This window comes from Arachis hypogaea, chromosome 8 (genome assembly GCF_003086295.3).
Source record: "Arachis hypogaea cultivar Tifrunner chromosome 8, arahy.Tifrunner.gnm2.J5K5, whole genome shotgun sequence".
Taxonomy (NCBI): domain Eukaryota; kingdom Viridiplantae; phylum Streptophyta; class Magnoliopsida; order Fabales; family Fabaceae; genus Arachis; species Arachis hypogaea.
In genome coordinates, this window is record NC_092043.1 from 38,690,471 (window position 1) to 38,715,253 (window position 24,783).

General features: G+C 33.3%; 2 protein-coding genes across 5 annotated transcripts; one reads left to right on the forward strand and one right to left on the reverse strand.

Annotated features, from left to right (window-relative positions):
* Nucleotides 1-380: 380 nt before the first annotated feature.
* On the reverse strand, nt 381-12,087 carry LOC112707365 (trafficking protein particle complex II-specific subunit 130 homolog). 4 transcript variants are annotated; one of them, XM_025759071.3, is made up of 21 exons: nt 11,650-12,087; nt 10,924-11,153; nt 9,081-9,262; nt 8,464-8,647; nt 8,252-8,342; nt 7,964-8,124; nt 7,233-7,322; nt 6,948-7,109; nt 6,754-6,815; nt 6,528-6,618; nt 5,689-5,852; nt 5,364-5,577; nt 4,653-5,198; nt 4,333-4,545; nt 3,708-4,098; nt 3,528-3,618; nt 3,311-3,395; nt 2,882-3,071; nt 1,329-1,621; nt 966-1,056; nt 381-818 (listed from the first exon to the last, which is right to left on the reverse strand). In XM_025759071.3, exons 1-21 carry the CDS (start codon nt 11,711-11,713, stop codon nt 637-639), a joined length of 3,777 nt encoding a protein of 1,258 aa, XP_025614856.1. In that variant the 5' UTR covers nt 11,714-12,087; the 3' UTR covers nt 381-636. The 4 variants fall into 4 exon arrangements, with proteins under 4 accessions (XP_025614856.1, XP_025614858.1, XP_029144373.1 ...); XM_025759073.3 differs by having other exon boundaries at nt 5,364-5,553; nt 11,650-12,010; XM_029288540.2 differs by having other exon boundaries at nt 9,352-11,153; nt 11,650-12,009.
* A 2,278-nt stretch (nt 12,088-14,365) lies between these two features.
* LOC112705356 (oxysterol-binding protein-related protein 1C) lies at nt 14,366-15,590 on the forward strand. The gene is given in 5 exon segments (XM_025756191.1): nt 14,366-14,440; nt 14,556-14,603; nt 14,606-14,674; nt 15,087-15,170; nt 15,270-15,590. Coding segments are annotated over 5 exon segments (597 nt in total).
* The last annotated feature ends 9,193 nt before the right edge of the window (nt 15,591-24,783 follow it).

Here is a 24,783-nt window from a genome sequence, read left to right on the forward strand (position 1 = left end):
TCTTTTTAGTTAGATAGACTGTGACATTTATCTACTTTTTTTTATGCTTGCCCTCAACGGTTCAGCAGTTTGACTTCAATTACTCTACTTCAGTATGCAATAATGAAATGAATTCCAATTTCCGAACGCTTAATTACCTATGATATTGATATCCATAGTTCCATACCTGCTGATTACACAGACTATTCAGTGAATGGAAGATTTATGTCATACCTTAATTTATTAACGAAACCTACATGTGAAAAGAGGGAAAGCCACTCATAAAAAGTGCTAAATTCGTCATCACTTAATGGCAAATCTTGCAACACAAAAAAATGTATAAATTTCTAAATGTTGATCATTCCTGGCAATTCGAATCATATTATGAGACAAAAAGAATGTTTTTGATCCAAATATCTATATTATACAAAATTCCACTGTACAAGCGCCGGGATTGTGACTAATAATCTGGAACACCATCAGAAAACACAAATATAACTATGAAGATTTCTCATGCAATGAAACATCATAGGGAAAAAATGTTACACTTTCCTACTTGGCACAAACTAATGAAACTATGTAAAGTTTTCTCAAATTTCACTAAGATAACACGAACTAGATAAAACTTCTGTGGAACAATAGCGCTGACCGGTGAGCTCATGAATTGACTGGAATGCAGAAGGATGAGCTCAGAGCTGGGGGCAAAACGCAAACCAGATGCGGCCCAGCAGGTTTGCAGCTTACATTCGCTTCATCAACGTCTGGTAGCCCAAGGTGAGGCGGGCGAACATAGCCAGCTACCAGTGGCATGCATAATACTGAGATAATTATCCTTGCACCTATCATGATAAGAAAGAAAATCAAATATCAAAAATGGCATACTGGATTGAAAGTAATTCCAACAAGAATATCATGTCTTGATGCAAAATATGTTGCTCTCAGTTTAGAGAAATATTATTTCAATAGAAGTCAATGAATCCAAGTACCTTGTTTTGGGGAGAGCGACACATGCCCTCGTTTCCTCCCAGCTATCATCCAATTTCCAGAATTCGCTTTTACCTCGTATAGAACCTCATCCTGTCACAATTAAAAAGAAAAAAAATATTATTTTAGCATTGAAACAGAATGAGATGTGTTGAAACCAAATATGGTTTGATTTGATGGTTTTTGAATGGATTGAAGGAAGAATACAACAAAGTGAGAGTTCAATTAGCATGTTTGGAAAGTTAAAGAGAAGATTAGGTAAGGAATCAATAAAAGGAGAATGAATTTTATCCTGGATCCTGTCAAACCAATCACACAACTTTGAACACATAGACCAATACTTCTCCCTATTTATTTGGACTTACATTCTGTTCAGGAACTTCTTTCTCATCCAAATCCTTTAACCTTTCCACCCTCCATTGCATCTTAACTAGTTGCCCAACTCTTAGACCATCTGAAGGGAGAGGAAGAAAACCAACAGCTAAGCATGGATCAAGCACAGGCCTTTGCAAAGTAATTGCATTCTTGAAGATCAACTCCTGTCTGGCACCATCAACTTTAGTAGATTCATCCATGACAGGAGGGTGGGCTCCAATTGTTCTATCACCAGAAATTCCATATTTGATATTTAATATGCTTTCTTGCTGCTTTCTGTCTTCTGAAAATAGACGAGTTTTTTTGTGTTTTGAATAGTCACATTAGTTCATAATTGAAGAAATCAGGATACTGTAATTGAAAGGTAAATGCTATTAGGAGAAAATCTGGTAGATGTTAGTCCATAATATTGAAATCCAGGATCATAAAATATAAAAAATCCATAAAAACAGAGTCATATGTTTAACTGATTGTACTATTGAAAAGATTATGAAAATGTATGCTCATAGTGCCACGTTCTCAGGAAATACCCCTCTGTTGTCCATCAGTCCATGTGTAAAATACCTTTAACGAAAAACATAAATAAAATAAAATGTGAATCCTTGCCATACCAATACTGCTCGTCATTGGCAAACTATGAAGCCTGGACATGACACAGGACACATGGACACATTGATTTAAAATTTTGTTAGACACAGGTCAGAACATACAGAATTTTGTAGACAAATTATAGTAATATCTTTATATTTTATTGATTGTACGAACTATTATTAAATATTTTTAATGTCCTTTTTAAGTATACAAAGCAATTTAGATCATTTTTTGTATTAATAATTAATAACACATTATTTCTAAATCATTTCAAAAAATTTAGGCCAAGCATAAGATTCAATGGTGTGTTCAAAGAAATATTTTTTACTGACATAATTGGACATGAAAGATGTGTCGGACAAGTGTCGTGTTCAAAATGTATCCAACACGTAGATATAGCAACTCAACGAAGTGTCCATACTTCAAAGTTTGCAAATATAGGAGGCATTTGAAGTGTCGAACAAGTGTCGTGTTCAAAATGTATCCAACACAGACATAAGAACTCAACGAAGTGTTCATGCTTCAAAGTTTGCAAATAATAGGAGGCATTTAGTTTTGATTATTGATAAAGCCTTTTACAATTTGATTAGTAGAGAAAAAGGATGAAAACTGATTTTAACCATAAGCTATTCTGTTTAGCTTACCCCCCCCCCCCCTTCTTTTTCTCTCTATTGTTTTTTGATTTTCAGAAATGGTGAAAACCGCTTTCTTGAATTTTTTGGTTATTTATAAAATTTATACAAGCTTGTGAAAAACTGATTTTTACAATAGGAAAAGCTGATGTTTGTTAAGAAAAAAAGAGGGAAAAAAGGCTTAACCAAAAGGAACCAAATCTGGAAACTATTTATTGTTGAATATGGATTAAGACATATAAAAGTATTCTTCATGTAATGTCATATCTTTTAGTGTTAATTTAAAATCATTTCACCAGTCTCAGGAAAGATGTGATTACCTTCTCCATTTGTCTTGCCAAGGCAGATACTAAACAAAATTCCTGCTTTGGAAGTAGGAGATATGACTAGTGGGAAGAGGCTTGAACTAGGTCTACCCTCAGTTTGACCATTATGAATAAATCCATGTTGAAGATCAAGCCAAGCATCATATATGGTCAGTGTAGCCTTTACTTCAGAGTGAAGTATAACCTAAACCAGAACCATTTTATGTTTTATCAAAGAAAATAACAAGATGAACTGATAGCAACGTTAATGACAAGTTGTTACATAAACAAAATTTGACATCTTTTTTAAAGATATAAAGATCATATTTTTGCAATATTTGACATATTCTGTCTTCATGTATGTATGTATGTATATAAACTTAAGAGAATGATTGGCTACCTAATCAAGAGGAATCAAATAATCATGAAAAAATGCACTCATACCTGCAAAAGCAATGTACCATCATTGCATTTATCGGTTACACGTGTCGTCACATAGAAAGGATATGTAAAATGAACTGCCAGGGTCCTGAATATCAAGGCAACACACCATCAACAAACAAATGGCATAAAAAGAAGCACTACACATGGTACTTATAGTCAACAGCTGTAAGATCTATTATAATGATTAAACCGAAAGAATGATGGAAAGTAGAAAAACCTTTCGAATATCTGATTGTGGTATACTCCAAATTCAAGGTTCAGAGCAATTGTTCTCATGGCATCTACAATGCTCTCTCTCCTAGTTGTAACTGGAAAAAATAGCCAAAATAAGTACATATGATTAAATACAAACTACACATGGATGGAATCATCAAGATATTTCTATCACCATCTTCACCTGATGATGATCCTCTGCTGAGCATGTCACTCATGGCTCGAACCAGAACCCAGATAATAGAAGGAGTGTCACTTGCCCAATTTGGAAACTCAATTTTTCCATTATGAAGAGTCAAGCGTTCAACCTTCTTCTCATAATTTAAAGAGTCTATCTGAGCACCGTCTTTCTGCACCTTGTTGTCATCATTCTCTGATACACCAGCATAGGTTTCCATCTCAATGACATGCGAGTCATCAATCTCCAACCCTGGGCCAGTATCAATATACAAGACAGCACCTTTGAGGGAATAATTTATCGGTCGAACTAAAATACCAATCCACTGACGTTCATTTGTTAACAAAGGCGAGGAAACAGCAGCATCAAGATCAACCAGAGCTCTAGGCCTTAACACCTAAAAGGGAAAAAAATGGAATTATTAACTGATGCAAACCCATTTTTGTAATTTAAACAAAGCAAAGAGATTATATAACAAAAGCCTGTAGAAAACCAGTCCAGGTTTTGTAGGTGTGGTAAGAGGAAAGCATAAATGCAAGGTATAGGAATATAAAATGGATAAAGACATGCCTATCTGATATTTGACCAGTTACCATTTTTCACCCTGTTTCCTGTTAAAAGGGTAAATTACCTTCAAAATAGGTTTAGCCGGCTTTTCGTAACTCATGAAATCATCAGTATCTGCAGGACCTATTTTTGAAAAACTATGAGATCTAAACCTCAACTGCCCAATCTGCCCAGTAAGAACTCCAAGAACATAAGATCCTGGTTTCTGGGGTGGCAGATCCAAGGTAATAGTATTCCGACCAGGATGTAACACATTAGGTGTAGAACTCTGCAATGCCTATAATAATTAAAATAGTTGAGTTATTTGGTGGAGTTAAGTGGAAAATAGCAGGCTTTCCATACTATTGATAAAATCAGTAAATTAATATGCCCAACAGGAAATACCTTTGCACCTTCATCAACACTAGATGTTGGCACTAACGTAAGATTAATTGAATCAAGAGTTATATCATCTGGAAAACCACTCCAAACAGTAACAGAAAGGGTACCAGGATCCCTATCACATAACTCCAACGGTGGTCCAGGATTTCCAGAAAATGTTATTAATGATGATACATCTAGAGGTACAGGGTCTTTCAATTCACTGTGGGCAAGACGAACAAGTTCTGACTGGAAAGCTTGACGCTCTTCGTTCAAAAACAATCCTTCATCAAGAGAGAGTAACCTCACACAAGATAGTAAGTAACCAGCTTGATCATTGAGTATCTTCTGACACTCGGCTAAATTAGGGAGGACCTCAGCCAACAAGTCCTGCCATCCTTCACCGGAATAAAGTGCACAAACCTTCTCATATGACTTTGCAGCTTGATCAAAATGCCCATGCTTAAAGGAGACAGCTGCTATCTCACCATCAAGGACAACTCCATGTCTTTTCCACAAGGAACGATGATAATTGTCAGCAGCACCTTTAGTTAGCTCCAAATATTTTTGCTGGCAATAACATGAAAGAAAATTAACAAAGAGAATACCCATATGGCACTATAAATTAATGCTAAACAATCAGAGAAATGGATATAAATTATGGGAAACTCTCTTAAGGGATCCTAAAAAGCCATTTCAATGAGCTTACAATTATATGTCAGCCCATAATGGTACCTCAAATTCCTCAGATGATGATAATGATTTCAACAGTTCTTGGCTGGAAATTGTTTTCTTCAAAGCATGCTCAGCAGCAACAAAAATCTCAGCAAGCCTCATAGGCCGGTCAATTGAGCCATCAAAGTTTCCAGGTGAAGAATTAGTGCGCGGTATGGAACTTGGAGGTACTTTCTGTGATGGCGACATCCTTGTGGATGCATCAAAACCTGATCTGTCAGTATATAAATCAGAGTGATAAAACCTAAACTGTTACAGCAACATAGGAATTCTGTACAGATTAATGAAAGTGAGTCCATTCGGAACAAAATACATTATTCATTACCCTTCGGTTATACCCTGGCGACCATCAAATGTTTCAAATGCATTTCCAGCTGAAAGTGAAGCCCTCCGCCTGTTGGCCTCTCGCAGCAGCACAGTAGGTTCAAGAGGCAGGGGCTTCCTCTGGATACCAAAAGGCTTGGTTCTAGACGTAGTTTGAAGAATCACCTGCAAAGACAAAATCATATAATTTAAAGCGAACTTGCATACATAAAAATCTCGGGAAAATAATAATAGCTTCAACAAATAAAATGTGTTTGGAAAACATTTTTTGAGTAAATTTATTCTTTTCTTTTTACTTTTGAGTAAAGTTCTAACTCTATTAAAGGGAATATAAAGCACTTTCTCTGATACTAAGATAATAAGAAATGACAAGAAGCCTCCAAGCAAGTATTAGGAGAAACAGAATTTGTGAAAAATGTGGAATTGAAACTTCCGCATGACAAAAATAGGCATATTTTGTTTTATGGTGTATTATTCCCTTTCGCTTGGGTAAAATGTATGCATTTTTAAAGGAAAATATTTTAAGTCCCAACCTCCAGATCTTAAGCAGAGTAACAGACCCAGTAGTAAAAATTACATTTTTTTTACCGATGAAGATCAGATGAATAAGTTTGCTGAAATTTCATGACTGTGATCTATAAAATTATATCAGCTCTGGATAGGATAATTTCCTCTTTCATGGCTAATAGCGTCAAATTTAACCTTCAATTGAAATACTTAACCTTAGGAAAGATAAATCAGTATAGTGATGCAATAAGCAATTAATAATATTTTCTTGAGTTTATACTCACTGGGTAATACAATCTTCTGTTATGTGATAACAATTTGGTTACAAATTACCTTTTCTTTCTCAAGCACCTCTGCTGAGGCATCTGCAGGAACTGAAGGCCAAACTGCTGGCTTAGGCCAAGATAGCAAGCTGAGAGCAGCACTGTTCACAAGGAAACAAATCATCATCAAACAATGAAAACAAGGAATCTAGCCAAGTGTGGTGTAATAAGCATTAGATTATTAACTAATAGAATCAAAATTGATCACAACAAGATAACATAAGTATGAAATGTACCTGTTGACAGGACTTCTTTCAATTTCAGTTCCATATCCAATTAAATAGGCAAGCCTCATGAACTGCAACATATATAAAATTCAGAAAGCAGGACTAGTGAACAATGGTTCGATGCATAATATCAGTGTAATCAGTAATCAACCGGGACAAAAAAATATTAATATGGGTCAAAAAGGAGAACATGATGCATCTACCTTCACTCTTGCTAGCGAATATAGGTCACCTAGAAGATGAAAGAACCTTTTCTCTATGTCAGGTGCCATAAGTCCATCATTATAATTAGAAAGTATTGCGTCAATTAAAGCCAAGCAAGCAGTTACCACCCAGGTTTCACGCATGCAAAAGGGCAGAATACGCTGAAAAGAAACGTCATACAGAATTCAAAACCAGACAAATAGAACAGAATTGTATGGTTCAACTGAAATAACTTAGTAATAACCGCAACCAGTGAAAAGATTATGAACTAGAGAATCAAATACCTCATGCAGTGCCAAAGATTTTGAGAAGCTTATTATGAACGAATAACCTCTTGATGCAACCTCAAATAGACGATTTAGCTTGAATAAGAGCTGCAAACTTACACTAAAGTTGTGAGCCATGTGATGGTAATCAAATAATTAGTCACTAAATGTAATGGGAATCTGATTAAGCATTGTTGCAGGTTACTATCCAACCCATGCCATTGAGAACTCAAATAAAACTATATCAATAAAACTTTACGGACCAAAGTTGCAATGGAGCGTTAATCACTAATCTTTTTTAACATTAAATGATGAATAACTTCCATGTCATACTTCTCTAAGAAAACCTAAAGGAGATTCACCAAATGCAGAACTCTATATAAGCATAAAATATGGTTCCAGGCTGTCCTATCATCATATTTGTTAAAAGTACTTGTGGGATCAAACCCATATACATAAGGTAACTATGAAAAGCACATCCAATAAGCAGATACACCCAGATCAAAGTTAGAGAAACAGGGAGTGTGATATAAAGTTACAAAAGTTAATGACTTTCTAAAGACATACAATAGACTGCTTTTAGTTTGACTATGAAATGCATTTTAAATTAAATGAATTGCACTACTAAGATACAGCCAAGTGTATAAACGCTAAATACCAAAGACACATCAATCTAAATATGCTTTCCAACTGAGGCACTAAAATATGTACATGGTTCGTGTAATAGAAGTGTTTTAGTTAGCACAAACCTTTGATTGACAGGCAAATAGATACTGTCGAAATTCAAACTCCCTGAATGAGTCATCTTGGACAATCTGCGTCAAAGCTTTGTTTCCTGGATTAAGCAATGCTGCTTGATCGTCACCATGGTCTGCCCCTCCAAAGTCTCTTTGCTTTCCAGTGTTGTTAACTGTATTCAGTCCGTAATTTGGATCAAAACAATCTGTAATGTTCCACAAGGGCTTCTAAAGCACAAAACAGCTAGCTAAACATTATCTTGGTAACAACAGCAACAAAAGAAGCTAAGCAGTATGCACCTGTTTCAATATAGCAGAGTTCAAGTTCATCATACTCCCGTAAGGCATCATCATGGAGGTGTGCCATTTCAAACATAAACGCCAAGCTTTCCTGAAGACAAAACACGGATTTTTTTAGAAGCAGCAGAAACCATAGGCTATGAAATGAATAGCTTGGGCATTAAGAAACATTTATTGCACTGATGTCCATAATTCATAACAAAAGGATCAACCTTCAGAATGAAAAAATTACAGAAGTTCCAGACTGGCATGAGCCGCTGTTCGCTGAGCTTTCTTATCTCTTCCTCATAAAATTGTACACGCTTATCCAGTGTATTTCTGATGCACTCCATTATCTTTGATTCTAGATCTTCCCAAAAATTTGATTCAGGCAAATGTATATCATACTTGCAGCATCTAAATGGGATTCAACCAGTGTTAAAAAGTGTCAAAAGGGAATGAAAATAAATTTTTTAAATAACCAAGCAATCTGTATTTCAGAAACAAATAAGAATACAAGCTTGAATGAACGACTACTGTTTCTAATTTTGGTAAAACTGCTCCTTACAGCTTTCTCTAATTTTACCATCAAATTTACAAAGAAATAAGTAAACAGATACAAATATGGCAGAATGATGCTATAGAAAGCAACTACAGGGTTAACCCTCAAAATTATACTCCAAGCCTATTTTTATACATTGATATGCCATTTTGAAAAAAAAAAAAATCAAGAAAACCTTGAGTAAGAAAAAATCAATTTAGACTGATATAGCTGATAAGCCATTCAATATTTTTGGCAGGAACGAGGAGTGAACAATATAAGATTGCAAATCTAATTTTTGAAGCTTACCTTTCTCTTTTTTTGGTGTTAAACTCAACTTCAAGTTTGGCATATACTTTTTTTGCCATTGCGCTTGCCTTATCATTTGCTGGATGAGCTCTAGATACAAATACAATAAACCATTCTCTCTCATCATTTTGGACAATTAATTTCAGACGTGGTTTGAGGATCGTTTTGAACTCATCAAGATCCTGGCAAGAGAAAGTGAGAGTTAACCTACACAACAGATTCGAAAACTGCAATGAAAAATGATAGGAATAAATGAATAAAAAAATTTTACATTCCAATGATTGATAATTTGGATATGTTCTATTTTTCCCACATGCAGTAATGCTCAGCATTATCATGCGAGAAATACAACAGAATTCTTCATCAACTCCATGAAAGGAAGTTCCTTATAACAAACTTCAGTATCGTTGTACCAATACTTACTCTCCCTGCATTTGCAGAACTTCCAAAAAATACAGGGGAAAATATCATTGTATCTATAAATATATTTCTATTCTGTTTCCAATTATTGCTCTCACAGTCATTTTCAAAACTCCCAGAAAAGTGAAAAAATCATTGTATCACCCAATACTCTCCCAACATTTCCCATAAGCAACAAACTAGCTATAGACATCTGGTTGAACCAACCCAACAGGATTTGAGATATAATCTTTAAGTCGAACAACAATTAAATATGGAAATGAGATCAATTGGGAAGTGATATTAGACATATACCATGAACCAAAATGGATTAACAATAGTGACTACATGGCTGCAACGCCTACAAAAATCTTATATAAAAGATATAAGAGGTTGTTAGGGTACTAGTAATACTAAAGCTGAAATTGTTAGGTTCAACCATTCAAGGATTAAAAAAATGGTTTTACCTTAAGAATGATGGCCCTTCACTAAAAGTATTTGGATTTAAGGGTTGGACAAAGTATACACCCACCACTACCTTGTCGTAAACAATATATATGATGCGATCAGTTAGGATTAAATTCCAACCCACCTAATAAATAAGGCTATGATAAGGGTAAGATGCTAGTCATCCAACAGCTAAAAATAACACCTAGTCAAAGAATATGTGTTCTATAGCAGTGGCGGACTTACACATTGTTATGGTTAACTCCCACCCCAACCAAAAAAAAAAAAAAAAGAAAACGAAAAAGGAAAGGAGTAAGAGTTCAATTTGACGGTATCAAAATAAACTATATACCATAAAAAGAATGTTTCATTCTATGTGATGCTATGAAATGTACAAATACATGGACCCAATAAAATTCCCAATTTGCTATAGGTAACAATTGAACCAGTATGCTTTGCATTTTTTTTCTTTCATATATTCAACAAAAGTATCTTTGCTAGGTTATATACAAAAGCATCCATAACAAGTCAACAAATCCATGACTACAACAACAAAGTTTTTTAATAGCTGAGTTCAGCTACATTAACCAAAAGATGACTTCACATCTTATTGTTAACCATGTGTATAAACAAGCCATTGAAATTCAAGCCATTCCTTTAGTCTCTACCTATTCAGCTACTCTCCATCTGATCTTCTATTTCTAAAGGGGATTATACATGTCTTTTATTCACTTGACCAAACCACCTAAGATAAGAACGCAATTTATCATATTTTCTACAGAAGATCCTATTCGAACTTTCTCTCTCCTTAATAAATGTTCTTACTTATATCCTAGCTAGTGTGTCCACTCATTTACCACAGCACCCTATCTCATCAACAATGAGTACATTCTCATCAATTAGCCATGAAACATGGTAAACTAACCTGAGGCGTTACAATATCACTGAAGCTTTCTGCTAGACCTTAAAACATGCAGTAGACAAGAATACACATTACCTCACAGGTAACAAGTACAATAGTTGCATACGGCTCTCGAAACCAAAATAACAGCTGCTCCTGAGGGAAGCGGCTCCGTAGCCTTGAATCTGTAGTTAATATGAACTCAGCTGGCAACTTCTCGACTAAGACAGGGTTCCGTGTCTTGTTATTCAAAGACCCTTGCTTGAACGGCAACCGTGCTTCAAAAGCAGGCTTGACAGCCGGCCACAAGTCACTCACATCCTCGACTAAAAATGAAAAAAAAAATCATAAGAAAAAATATTTAAGAAAATGATGCAGCAATGAGGAACATAAATCCAGTCACATCCAGACCAATGATAGCCTATTTCTGAGAGCATAATTGTTTCATACATGATAGTTAGCCACACCAATGAGAACAAGTTAAGACAACTTAGCAATTATCATACTAAAGTGCAAAGCCGTTAATCTTTCACACACAAAAAGCTAATGTTGTAAACTTCACTTCTCCAAAGTTCCTTGCACATAGAACAGCCAAATATAGATACATTCCATTTACATGATCATCCAAACAAACAATATAAACTGAACTGTGACTAAGCTTGATTCAATTTATTCCCAACCAAAAAAACTGATCCATCAGTGAAACAAAAATGAACTTTTTTAGGATTGCGCAATTCGAATTTGCTAAGAAGCTATGTAAACGAATAGATCAAATGCTAAGCAAAGAGCGATAACGAGGAGATCCCTATTTTGGAGGAATACCTGAAATGACGAGGCGATCGGAGGTACTCTTGATGGATTGGAACTGAGCGAGGAAGTTTGCCATGGATCTGCGGAAAGGAGGTTCTACAGAATCAGCACTCAGCAGAGATCCATGGAAATTGGAAAACGGAGGAGAGTGTAGTGAAGTGAAGTGAGTGAGAGTATGCTTCTTCGATGGTTATGGAGTTTCGTTCCTCCAGAAGTACGGGGTGTTTGAGAGAGAGAGAGAGAGAATGGTTTTTGCTTTGGGTTCACGGCCACGCCCGAAGATCTAGTGCTTCGCGGTGTACCCCAAATGATTGTTCCGACACCTCATCACAGTATCCCACCGTTACTATAGTTCAGATTTCATTTCATTCCTTTTTATTATTGTTTTCTTCCTTTTCTATTAAAGGGGGGAAAATGAGGAAAACCTAAATTGGATCCAAATTCTTTTTCAATGGAAGTTATTTTAGTTTTTTATTTTTGTTTGTTAATTGGTTAATTTCTAAATTTATAAATTATAAGACCAGTTTTTCTTTTTTGAAAGGATTGTTAGTTTGAAATGAGAATGCATTTTTGTCATAAGTTTAAGAATTAACGGATAAAAAAAATGGATTTGGATTTTCTAAAGTTTGAATTTCACTTTAGAGAGTAAAGTATGATCTTCTATTTTTGAATAGTTTCTCTTTCATATTTATTTTTGGTCCCACCTGTAAAATTAATGGTAAAAGATTACACTTTATTTTCTAAAATAAAATTCAAACTTTAGACGATCTAAATCCAAAAAAAATAAAGTACTTACTCGGAATAATTTAGCCATTTTTGATATTGACTTCACAGTGATATTTTTCAGTTTTATTGGAGTTTGGTGATATATACAAATCTCGGATATATTACCTCAACACAAATTGGATCTTCTTATATCGCTAAAGTTTAAATTTGTCTTCATAAAATCGATCATCAGATTTTTTTACAATTGTTATCACTAAAATCTAAGGATTATATTTGTTAATTAAAATTAAAAAGATAAATATAATATTAGAAAAATATATATAGCAGTAAATATTATCACAGATAACACACAATCTTTTTTTATATTAAAAAATTGGAAAAAAGACAGATAGGTTCTTGACTTTTTAAAATTTTGACAAATACATCCCTCACAAAATTTAAATACAAAAAAGTCTCTGACTTTAACAAATGGAGGACAATTTAGTCATTTCATCTATTTGCCTCTCATACACCAAACGAAACTGGCTGACGTGGCTGAAACGGTGTCCAGATGTCCATTACGGTGCCACGCTAGAAGGGGAATAAAGTTCGAAGGACAAATAAGTCCTTGACATCATTTTGCAAATAAAGTTCGAAGGACAAATAGGTCCTTGAGATTTTTTTTTCATTATGCTTCTATTATGTTTCTATTATGATAACTTGTTGTATTCTGCAATTTAAATTATTTGTATTAAAATTGTAGAAATTGAGCTTGTTCTGTTTCTACTTTTTTTCTTAAATTGCATTAGTTCAGTTTTAGTGTATTTGTGTATTATATTAGAATTTATTAAATTGCATTAGTTCATTTTTCATCATATCAGTGGCATGAGTTAGCATCAGTTCATTTATGCATCAAGTTAGCATTAGTTCATTTGTGCATCATTCATGTATTAAGTTAGCATTAATGCATTTGTGTATTATATTAGAACTAGTATTTTTATCCATAATAACATTACGAGAATAATTTTTTTTAAATTATAGTTCACTTTGTTCTAACAGTATAAATTATGCATGACACAAAAGATTTATAAAATCAAACTACTTTTACAAAAAAGTTGTAAGTTGACAAAAATTTATGACTAAGAAGACCAAGATATCCGCACATAAAAAGTTAAATAATAAGATTTTTAGTTATTATTTTATATGAAAAAGTCTAATTTTTTATTAATAATTAATTTTAACATTCGTTATCTAAAATTTAAAATAATTTAATGTGTATACTTTTACATTTAAAATATTTTAATTGTAAAAAAATATCAAATGACATATTTTGATTTGTCAAATTACTAATATAAAATATAATTATATATAGAGTAAAAATAGTAGAGAGAAATATAAAAATGGAGAGAGATAAATGAGAGAATTTAAGAAAGGAGTTTATTAATTTTGAAAAAAATTCTCAATGACCTATTTGTCCTTGGAACTTTATTTGTAAAATGACGTCAAGAACTTATTTGTCCTTCGAACTTTATTTTCCTTCCAGCGTGGCACCGTAACGGATACCTGGACGCCGTTTCAGCCACGTCAGCCAGTTCCGTTTGGTGTATGAGAGGCAAATAGACGGAAGGACTAAATTATCCTCCGTTTGTTAAAGTCAGGGACTTTTTGTATTTAAATTTTGTCAGGAATGTATTTGTCAAAAATTTAAAAAGTCAGGGACCTATATGTCTTTTTCCCTAAATAATTTTTTGACTTTTTGTCTTTTGAACATTTGAAAATATTTTTAAATTTTTTATTTCTTTAAAAATTGGACATATATCCCCCTTTTTCGTTCTTATGAGTCCGTTAGATCTAACGAAAAAGTATGATGTGACTTTTGTTGTGCTGATTTGACCGTTACATATGCACATGTGGAGGAGTAATTTTTAAAACGGGACAAATTAGTCTCCCTTCTTTAAAATGGTGTCGTTTCCCGTCTTCTCCAGTAAAACCTACACCCGCGTCTCACCTCGCGGACTTCACCATGCCTCTTCTCCTTGCCGCCTCTGTCAAATCCGATTCAGCTACAGTTATGAAAGCAACCACTCTGCCGGTGGTGGCAACAGCAGCAGCAGCAACAAAATAACAACAACAACGGCAACCACGGGCGGGAGAGCCAGCAACAATAGCAGCAGGAGCAACCGCTGCTGCCGGTGGTGGCTGGTGATGTGAAGATCAACGACCTCATTGGAAATGGAATCTCAATAATACTATACAAGTGGGTGTGAATTATGGCGAAGGATGGAGGCCATGGTGGTTTGTGCTCCAAGACGGCATTCTCTCCTACTTCTTCGCATCAACCCCACTCTCCATTTCTTTTTTACGGAAATGGATCCTCTCCATTTTTTGTAACACTTAAGAGAATATAGTGTGATCTCTCACCTTTAATTCTATAAGTAGGACCAAAATTAAATAAGAGAGAGAAAGCAATGAATGGTAAGATCAAACATTGGATATCATCCCCTTTTTTTTCCACTGGAGAGAATTCACTTCCCTTTTTTACAAGCTACAATGTCAATGTTTTGCATAAAAAAAAGCTTGCACAATAATGTATTTGTGAATCCATTCGCCGCTCCACCACCTTCCTCCGCCAATTCCAGGAGACCCGTCTCCATCCTTATCCTACTTTTTCCTTTTCCACAACAACTCTACTTCTCTATTTCTTTTTTACAAGCTATAATGTCAACGTTTCTAAATCAAATAAGCTTGTGCAATATTTTCGCAACGCAATTTCAAATCCCAACACCATCGTCAAAACTCAAAGGCCCTTTGGGGAAATCCACCTCAAGGTTTTTTTTTATTTTTCACTCTAATTTAGGTTTCATACTAAATTTTCAATCTCTTTGTTTTATATTATTATTTCTATATGTGAATTTCTTTGCGTGTAGGTTTCGACGATTCGAGAGAGCAAATCCGATAATAAGATATTTTCAATGTTTACGGTAACGAAGAGGATGCACTTGATAGCAGACATAGAGGATTGGACGGCATGAATGGAGGCATTGTAAGCGGTGAAGGACATGCTTCCAAGGATCTCGAACAGCGAGCTAATGGCGTCACTAGACAATGTGGGCGTCTCGACAGAGAAGCTGAGGCAAAGGCTTCTAGAAGAACGGGTGAGTGAGGCTGCCATTCAGGATAGCGAGCAGATCATGAGGACAGAGTTCAAAACCAGCTTGAAACAGCACCATTTTGATGAAAGGGACTAATTTGTCCCGTTTTAAAAATTTTTCCTCCACGTGTACATTCATAATGGTCAAGTCAACACAATAGAAGTCATATCAGACTTTTTTATTGGATTTGACGGATCCATATGAACGGAGAGATGCATATGTCCAACTTTTAAATGGGTCAGAGACTTTAAAGTATTTTCAAATTGTCAAAGACAAAAATGTCCGTAGAGCAAAAAATCAGAGACTTATTTATCTTTTTTTAATTTAAGAGAATTATATATACACGTAAATTTGGTTTTTAATCTTGTTTTCTAGATATATGCTTTACGATGTTATAAATAGATACTTTTATTTGTTTGTTGACCATACAATTTTACTAAAAAAATACCCTTTCAAAAAATGAAAGATTATGTACAAAAGAAACTCAAATTTTGTAAAATAAGATTGTTGTGTATATCATTATGAAGTTAAATTTTGGCTAACAAGTTTTATCATTCTAGAGCTTAATTTTTTAGTAGTAAATTTGGCGGGACAAATGTCAATTTGTTTGAAGAGTGGGGAGAGAGATAAGAAATACAATATTTTTTAAATTTTGAAGTCTAAATTCTAAAATCTAAATTTTATATTTTGAATCTTAAATTATAAGTTCTAAATTTGAGTTATTAATATAAAATATAATAAATAAAAAATAAAAATAAAAATACAATACTTCTCACTTTGTAATTTGATATTCTTCTATTTTTATTTTTTTTTGTCCGATAAATGAAATATCCCTAATCTTGGATTTTTTTATTTAAATTAAATAAATACATCAATTAAAAATATATAAAATATAAACTAATTACATAAATGCGTAAGGTTACACATCTTGGATACTGAGGGGTGAAGTGAAAAAACAAGCATATCTTGACGACTAAGACCCCGTGCTGTGACGGTACGACACCGTGACATATCCAAGGTGTACCCGATATATGTGTGACGTGGTAGATCGGATATTAAGCATCCAAGATAAGCTTGAATTTGGAATTGGGTTTCAATATCTGAGATACGTGTAGAACTTGTAATTATGGTCTCAACATCTGAGATATGGTCAAACGTGTAATTTGGGTCTCAGCACCCGAGATATGTGTATTATGATTTAGGTGTCTCTACACCTTAGATGTCTTGGAGAATAACTCTATTTATATCTTTCCATCCTCAACCATCTCTTCACAATTCAATCTTTTCTTTCCCTTCTTTCCGTTTTATTCTCATCAGAGCTAAAACGTCCAAAAGAAAACCTAGATACAAACTAAATAGGGTAAGGTAACACCTCTTTCATCATCACTAATAATCCTCCCAAGACCAGTGATGCGTGAGCATCTTATACCCCTTTTTTTACTATTATTTTCATATTATTTTTAGTTAGATTTTATTTATTTTTATTTGATTTTAGTGCAAAAATCACCTTTGAATGCTACTTTGAGTTTTTCTTGTGTTTTTATGATTTTAAGTGAAATTTAGAGTAGTTTGAAGAAGACTGAAGCAAGAAAGGAAAATGCTCGCAGCACCCTCCTGGGCGATGAATGCCCACCTGGCGTTTTGCGCCAGCAAGGGGCACTGGCCAGCAACGTTGCACTCTTCCCCTGGCATTTTACGCCCATTCCTGAAGTTAAACGCCAGCAGCAGCCCGGTTCACACCTCTTTGAGCCTCCAAGTGGATTTAACACTTCTTAGTTTTATTTTATTTTCTTTTTGTAATTTTTATTTACAAACAATATCTTTTAGGTTTAGTATTTAATATTCTTTTATTTTATTTTTATTTCCCATAGAAAATTAGGTTAGTATTTAAAGGAAAAGATTAACCCTAGTAAAGGGTTGGAACATTATCTTCTTCCTTTTGCACCTTTCAGAACCCTATTTTCTCTGTAAGTTATGAGAAACTAAACCTCTTGGTTAAGGTTAGGAGCTCTGTTTATTTCTATGAATTAGAACTATTATTCTTCTATTTTAATTAATGTTTTGATTTAATTTTAAGGATTATTTTCGTTTTTAATCTTATGAATTGGGTGGAACGAGAGTATGACCCTTTTCTACTTGAGTTCTTGTGATTATCGAGAGAGTTATCTCGCTTGAACTACAGCTTGAAAATAAATTCTTCCTAAATTGCTAATTACATGAACTAATTGGGATATGTGACATAAAATCCTGTTAGCTTTGGGTAATTAAGGTTTTTGTGGCGTTAAACTAGCTTTCTGAACTTAATCCTCTAATTAAAATTGAGTGACCACAAGATTGGCGTTTGATGAGAATTAAAGGAGATTAAATCACTAAGAGATTAGGGTTTAATCACTTATGGTTTGTCATAGAATGAATCATTCATTGTTAAAATAGTTAATAAGACGTTTTAATCCGGAAAAAATAAACATCTCTGAAACCTTAATTGATTTCTCATCATTGTTTTACACCAAACCTTTACCTGTTTTCCTTTACTTGCTTGTTTATCATCTTATGCATTTACAACAACACCAACTCTTTTTACTGTTTGCCTAAGTCCAACTGGACAACCATTGCTTGCTCAGTCCGACAATACTCGTGGGATCGACCCTCACTCACCTGAGGTACTACTTAGATGACCTGGTGCACTTACCGGTTAAGTTGTGCGAGTTCTAATGTCGCGCACCAATCAGGGGGAGGTGTATCCCAAAAAATAAAATCAGCTTCGACTATTAAACTCTTTTTTGCCAGGTAATCTGCACACATATTACCTTCTCTATATATTTGAACAAAATGAATATTCCAATTTCTTCTTTTTAATTTGTATATCTCTTTGACCACAGCATTAGGGTGGGAGGCCAAACTTTCTCCCTTGTTGAGAAGCTTTATCACTGCTCCATCATCTATTTCTACCACTATTTTTCGAAAATCCATTGTCCATGCTAACTCCAATCCCTTCTTCACACCACAGAGTTCCGCCATGAAAATTGTTCCAATTCTGATTTTGTGCGAGAAGTCTGCTATCCAGCGCCCCTCTTCATTCTGTAAAATTACTCCACAACTAGTAGTTCTTGGGTTGCCCTGAACTATTCTATCAAAGTTCAATTTGATCCATCCTGTCGGTACGGGAAAAACATAATTCAAAAGTTTCGAAACAAAGAGAAAAACTGGATCAAAGAAGAAGAAGAGCTAAAAGCACATGTCCTCAAACACTTCCAAGACATATACCAAGAACAGGTAAATATTATTCCAATTGACAATTTATCAAGTTCGATGTCTAATTTCAGTACCTCTGATTGTAGGAAACTCATAGCTATGCCTACAAAAATGGAGATAAGAAGAGCTATTTTCAGCATCAAATTGCTCAAGGCACCAGGAAGTGACGGACTTCCGTCTCTCATCTACAAGAACAACTGGGAGATAATGAAAGGGAAGCTCTGTAATTTCATCTACAACTGCTGGATCGAACCAAAACAGATAAAACAAAGCAACACCACCCTCTTGACGCTTGTCCATAAGCTCAACAACCCTGAGTTTATAAGTCAATTTAGATCTATTGCTCTTTACAATGTGTGCTACAAAATTATAACTAAGATTCTGGTTGATAGAATAAAGCCTCACCTTAATGACAAAATTGCGGCGCATCAATCTAGCTTTATCCTGAGAAGGAAAAACCAAGACAACATGGTGATTGCCAAGGAGATGATGCACACCATGAGAAGAATGAAAGAAAAAAAAATAATTTATGGTCATCGAAATTGATTTTGAGAAGGCATATGACAGGGTAAATTGGAACTTTATAATGAGAAGACTTCAAGAATTTAATTTTCCAAGCCACCTAGTCAATTTGATTATGAATTGTGTCCAAACGGTTTCTTACAGCGTGATTTGGAATAATAATAGAACGGAAGAGTTTGTACCTAAAAGAGGCTTGAGACAGAAAGACCCCATCTCTCCCTACCTGTTTGTCATCGGCATGGACAAACTTTCTCACCTCATAGAAGACCGTGTTCATAGAGATTTATGAAAGCCAATTAGAGTGGGAAGGGAAGGACCTGACATATCCCATCTTATGTTTGGGGATGACCTTCTCTTGTTTGCTGAAGCGATAATGGATCAGATTAAGGAAGTGACAAGGGTGATTAAAACCTTTTGCAAAGCATCTGGACTGAAAATCAATGAAGATAAATCTGCCATTGTTTTCTCTAAAAAACTAATATGGACATTTGGAATGAAATCACTAAATATTTGGGTTTTAAAAAATAAAGAGACTAGGCTGTTACCTAGGGGCTATGATCACTAGCAACAGAAAAGGAAAAGAAAACTTCAAAGACATACTAGAGATAGTCCATAACAAATTGAAAGGGTAGAAGAGTAAGTGCTTATCACTTGTGAGAAGACTTACACTAACTCAATCGGTATTAATCCCAGCTCTCAATTTCAGCATGCAACAGAAAAGAGTACCAAGAGAAACTTATTTAGAGGTGAAAAAATTGCAAAGAAGCTTCATATGGGGAGATAAACCAGATAAGAAAAAAATACATTTCATAAGTTGGAAGACCTTTGTCAATCGAAACATTTAGGAGGACTAGAATTCAAAAATCTCAACACTATAAATGATACTTTTCTACTAAAAATCATTTGGCAAGCTACGGAGAATCCGAAAGCACTATGGGTTCAAATACTTTTTAATAAGTATCGCAAGAAAAATAGGTTATGCTAGCAAAATGAGGAGATTCACCATTTTGGAGAAAAGTTATAAAGCTATGGCCTACGTTTTTAAGTTGTTCGATTCACTATATTGAAAATGAATTATCTACACTTTTTTGGAATGAAATTGGATACAGAATAAAAGAATTCTCGTAAATAAAGCGTTAAATTCGAACACTGTGAATGTTGAAAGTCTAGTGTGAAAATGGACCAAGCAAAATGACGAATGGGACATAGACAGATTTAATTCGAACTTGCCTCATGAGATTGTAATGAAAATTATATGCAAACCACCACCTCAGATAAAATTAAAAATTTTATAGAATAAAAAAATTATAAAAAATTTAACCAAAAATAATTTTAAAAATTTTTAGGACGATAGAAGAGAGTGGAGATAGGGACGGAGTCACACTCAATGAAGAGGGGGCATTTGCCTTCACAAAATTTTTAAAAAAAAAACTATTACTATATATACCACTTATTATATTATGTTTGTTTCAAAATAAAATAAAAATAATTCTTTTGTATTTTAAGTTAAAAAAATATTTTGTTAAACTTAACACATAATAATTAGATTGTTAAATTTGATTTACTATAAAAAAATAAAAAATAAATTCAAAAAATAGTAATAATTAACTTCATTATATTATTAGTTAATTAATTGATAATTAAATTGAAACTTAAATTTTTAATTAAATACAACTTAAATTATTAGTGTTTTTTTAAAAATTATTTAAGACAAAAAAATATATTATATATATTAATATACTGTAATTATTTTGGTTAAAAATTTTATTTATACCATAAAGACTATAATAAATAAATTTGACAATTAAATATGAGATAATAAAAAATAAAATAATTATTTAAGAATATATATAAAAAATAATATTTAATCATGTTAAAAATAAAAAAGAAAGTCATTATAAATTATTTTTTGTTATTTTAAATATGATACTATGTGTGTAAAATTATATTTTTATTATTTTAAATACTATAATAAGTGATTATGTGTATATTTCTAGTTTTTATCAATATGTATAAATAGTTCTAATTAAAAATTTTGAATATATCTAAATCAATTTGAATTGGTCAAATGGTCAACTTAACCGTTTGCTTAAGTAACTATTAGAGTTTAAATTTCGTCTCGTATGTGTAACAACTCATTGACTGCCAATTATAAATTCTTAAATGAAACTCAAATTCATGACGAATTAGTCCTTCATTTGTTAAATATCGTAGAAAATAAATAAAAAAATATTTATACTTAAATTTTATTATATTTTTATTCTCATTATTAAATTTTTTTAAATGTCACACGATGAGAATTTTTATATTAACGCAACCTACAAAGAACTTAGAATCCCTATTAATTTTTATTTTGCCTTTTTCTCATGATCAAAACCCGCCTAAAAGACACCAAAATATCTCATTAAGCTAAAGCCTCACCTGTTCCTATTTTCATTTTTGTTGCCAATGATTATTCAGTATTTATTTTACGCAGTTGGCCTGGTCTTAAATTATTATTGGGCTATTTCACAAAATTAAAAACGTAGATCTACTGTTGTTGCAAGCATTAAACACCGAGAAAAATATTAACTTTATTTTTATTTATATATATGTTTAGCCATAACCTTAAAATTTTGAAAGGCTGGCCGGTGTCAAGCTTGGTCAACAGAAAATGATCTTATCATTTGATAGAACTCTGAAGAAAGTTATCATTTTATTTTGTTCTACAATCTTCGAGTTCAAGTGAGTTGTTTCTATTCTAGTGTAGTCTACGCTGACACAGCGACACGTTGGATCAAAGCTTAATGACCTATTTATGATGATTAATTAATGATGTTACATGCACTGTGTCTCCCATTGGTTACTGTATTTTACATGGCGGAATCGTCACTGGACTTATCCAGAGATTCTGACTCTTCCTAGTAGTAACTTTACCGAAAAAAAAAAAAATTATCAAAATTTATTATTATTTTTAAATATTAATTTAATTATTTTAGTTTAATAATTTAATAATATATTTTATTTATATTTTTTAACTTTAATAATTAATTAATAATTAAATAATAAATTTTAATAATTTTTATTATTCTTTTATAATTTATCAAAAAAATTATAATGATATTATTATTAAAAAATATAAAATTATTATTATTATTATTATTATTATTATTATTATTATTATTATTATTATTATATATGCAATAATTTGTTGGTTAATAATAAATTTTAAAATAAAAATTTTTAATTTGTAACGAATTATCTATCAGGTTGAAGGGATAGAGCCTCCTTTCATCTAAAATAAATAACCGTTAATTTAAATAAGAATTGACACTTGTGAAAATTAGTGTATCTAGATATATTTTAAATAATATTAATTGCTATTTTTATTTGTGTAGTTTTATTATGGTTCAATTTGAGTAAATAATTTAATTAAATTTTTTTAAAAAAATAGTTTAAATATATTATATTAAAAGTAATTTATAAAAAAATTATTTTGTATTTAGTTTTTTAGTTCTAAAAGTATTTATTTTAAAAGAAAATGTGATAAAAAAAATTTATTATAAGAGAAATTATTTTTTTAACTTTTCCATAAACACTTAAAATAGCTTCTTAGAAAGTTATAATTTAATTTAAAAATTGTACTAGACATTAATATTACTATTTTTTATATGTCAAACGTTTAAAAAATAATTTTTGAAACTTTCTAAATAGACCTAAAAAATTTAGATCTTCTAAAGTAAAAATTGATAAAATAATAAAATAAAGAGTTAATTATTATTAATTTTATAATTTTTTATGAAATATGTGTCCTATTATTTTAATTTAACAAATTATTAATTTCTTATTTTACTATTTTACCAAATTTTTTACTCTACAAAAATTTTTATTCATATCTAAAAAGCTAAATAAAAAAATTTGTAAAAATAAAAAAAAAATAGTATTAAATTTATATAAAATCTTAAAAATATCTGTCATTTTTTCACCTTCAGATGTGGTTGAAAGACCCAACTAGAATGATTCTTTTTATATGAAAATATTGTTAATGTTTTTGTTGGAAATAAAGGAGTATTTGGTATAATTACAAATAAGTGGACATGTCAAATAGGACAGAGACAACATATGGAGGTATGCCGACTCAGCACATGGAAGGTGTGTTTCTAACACATGGGACATATATGTGTCGTAGAATGATTCATTGGTGTTACAACACGTGATCTATGTATTGGGTGCTCACCCTATATAAGGCGAAGCTTATTACCATTTTGTTGCGAAGAGGAGAATTGTTTGAGTGTGTTTGTAGTGTGATAGAGGACACCTTAAATTTGGTAGTGTATCATAATGGTGAAATTATACGAAATACTTATGAGAGAGTGAGATTTGCGTTTGAAAATCTACTGTAAAGATGCGTAAAACATGCTGCCCCCAACTTTAAGTGTGGAGCCGCTGAAAATCGCGAAGCAGTGATTGATATTATTCGCATGGGCATAGTAAGGAGGATTGTACTCTGATCTTTCCAATTTTCGAGATGTGGTAGAATTCTATTGCTCGTAAATAAAAGTTACCTAAGAATATATTTTTAATCTTTGAAACAAACATAGGAATACGATATATTCCTATCTAAACATTTTTAGAAATACTCTAATATTTTCCCAATTACACACCTCCTAAAGATAAAACACGCCCCCGCGTATTGCTCCGACGATGACACATGCTTTACGCTTTGACGAATCTCTGACGACACTGCAGTAATACATTTTCTAACACCCCGATTATGAATACTGGACAAATATACCACTCTTCTTTTCCTGTGAAAATTAATTTCCCACCCAACCATTGTTATCAAACTCGGCTCGACCTGACCGATTTGACCGAAAAATCGGTCACCTGATCGGGCCGAGCCACTCGTTGAACTGGCCATGCACTAAACCCGGTAGAATTCGATTCGACTGGACGGATTTTAGTTAAAATCGGTGATCCACACGGTTAAAACCCGGTTCGAGTCATGCTAATTTTTTTTTCAAAACCTTTGAAACGGCATCGTTGCTCAGTTTCCCCCTCCCCTTTCGTGAAACTTGAAACCCTAATTGCTAATCCCCCCTCCCTTCAATTGCCCCTGATGGCTTAATGGCCTAATCTGAGACCCCGACCCCGAAACCCCACAGCCAATCTTGTCTCTCTGTCGTTCGAGCTCTGCACTTGGCAGTTCCTGACGGCCTCACCCTCACCTTCACGGCCTCACCTCGTCACTCCGTCGTCTCTCCCCTCACCTCATCAGTTCGTCGTCACTCTCAGTCTCGACCTCACCTCATCAATCCCTGTCCTGCGTTCACTTCGTCGGCGGCAGAAAGCTCACAGAACCAATCAAGCAGCATTTCTGCATCTGCTCCCTCGGGTCAGTCGGGTGGTGGCGGTGGTCGTCAGAATGCTCACAAAACCAAATACAATCAGAAAGTTCTCCTGTGTCGCGGTCTGGGAACCAGTTAACCAGGTGAGCATATTTTAGTTAGTATTGTCATAGAATTTGGTGGTCATT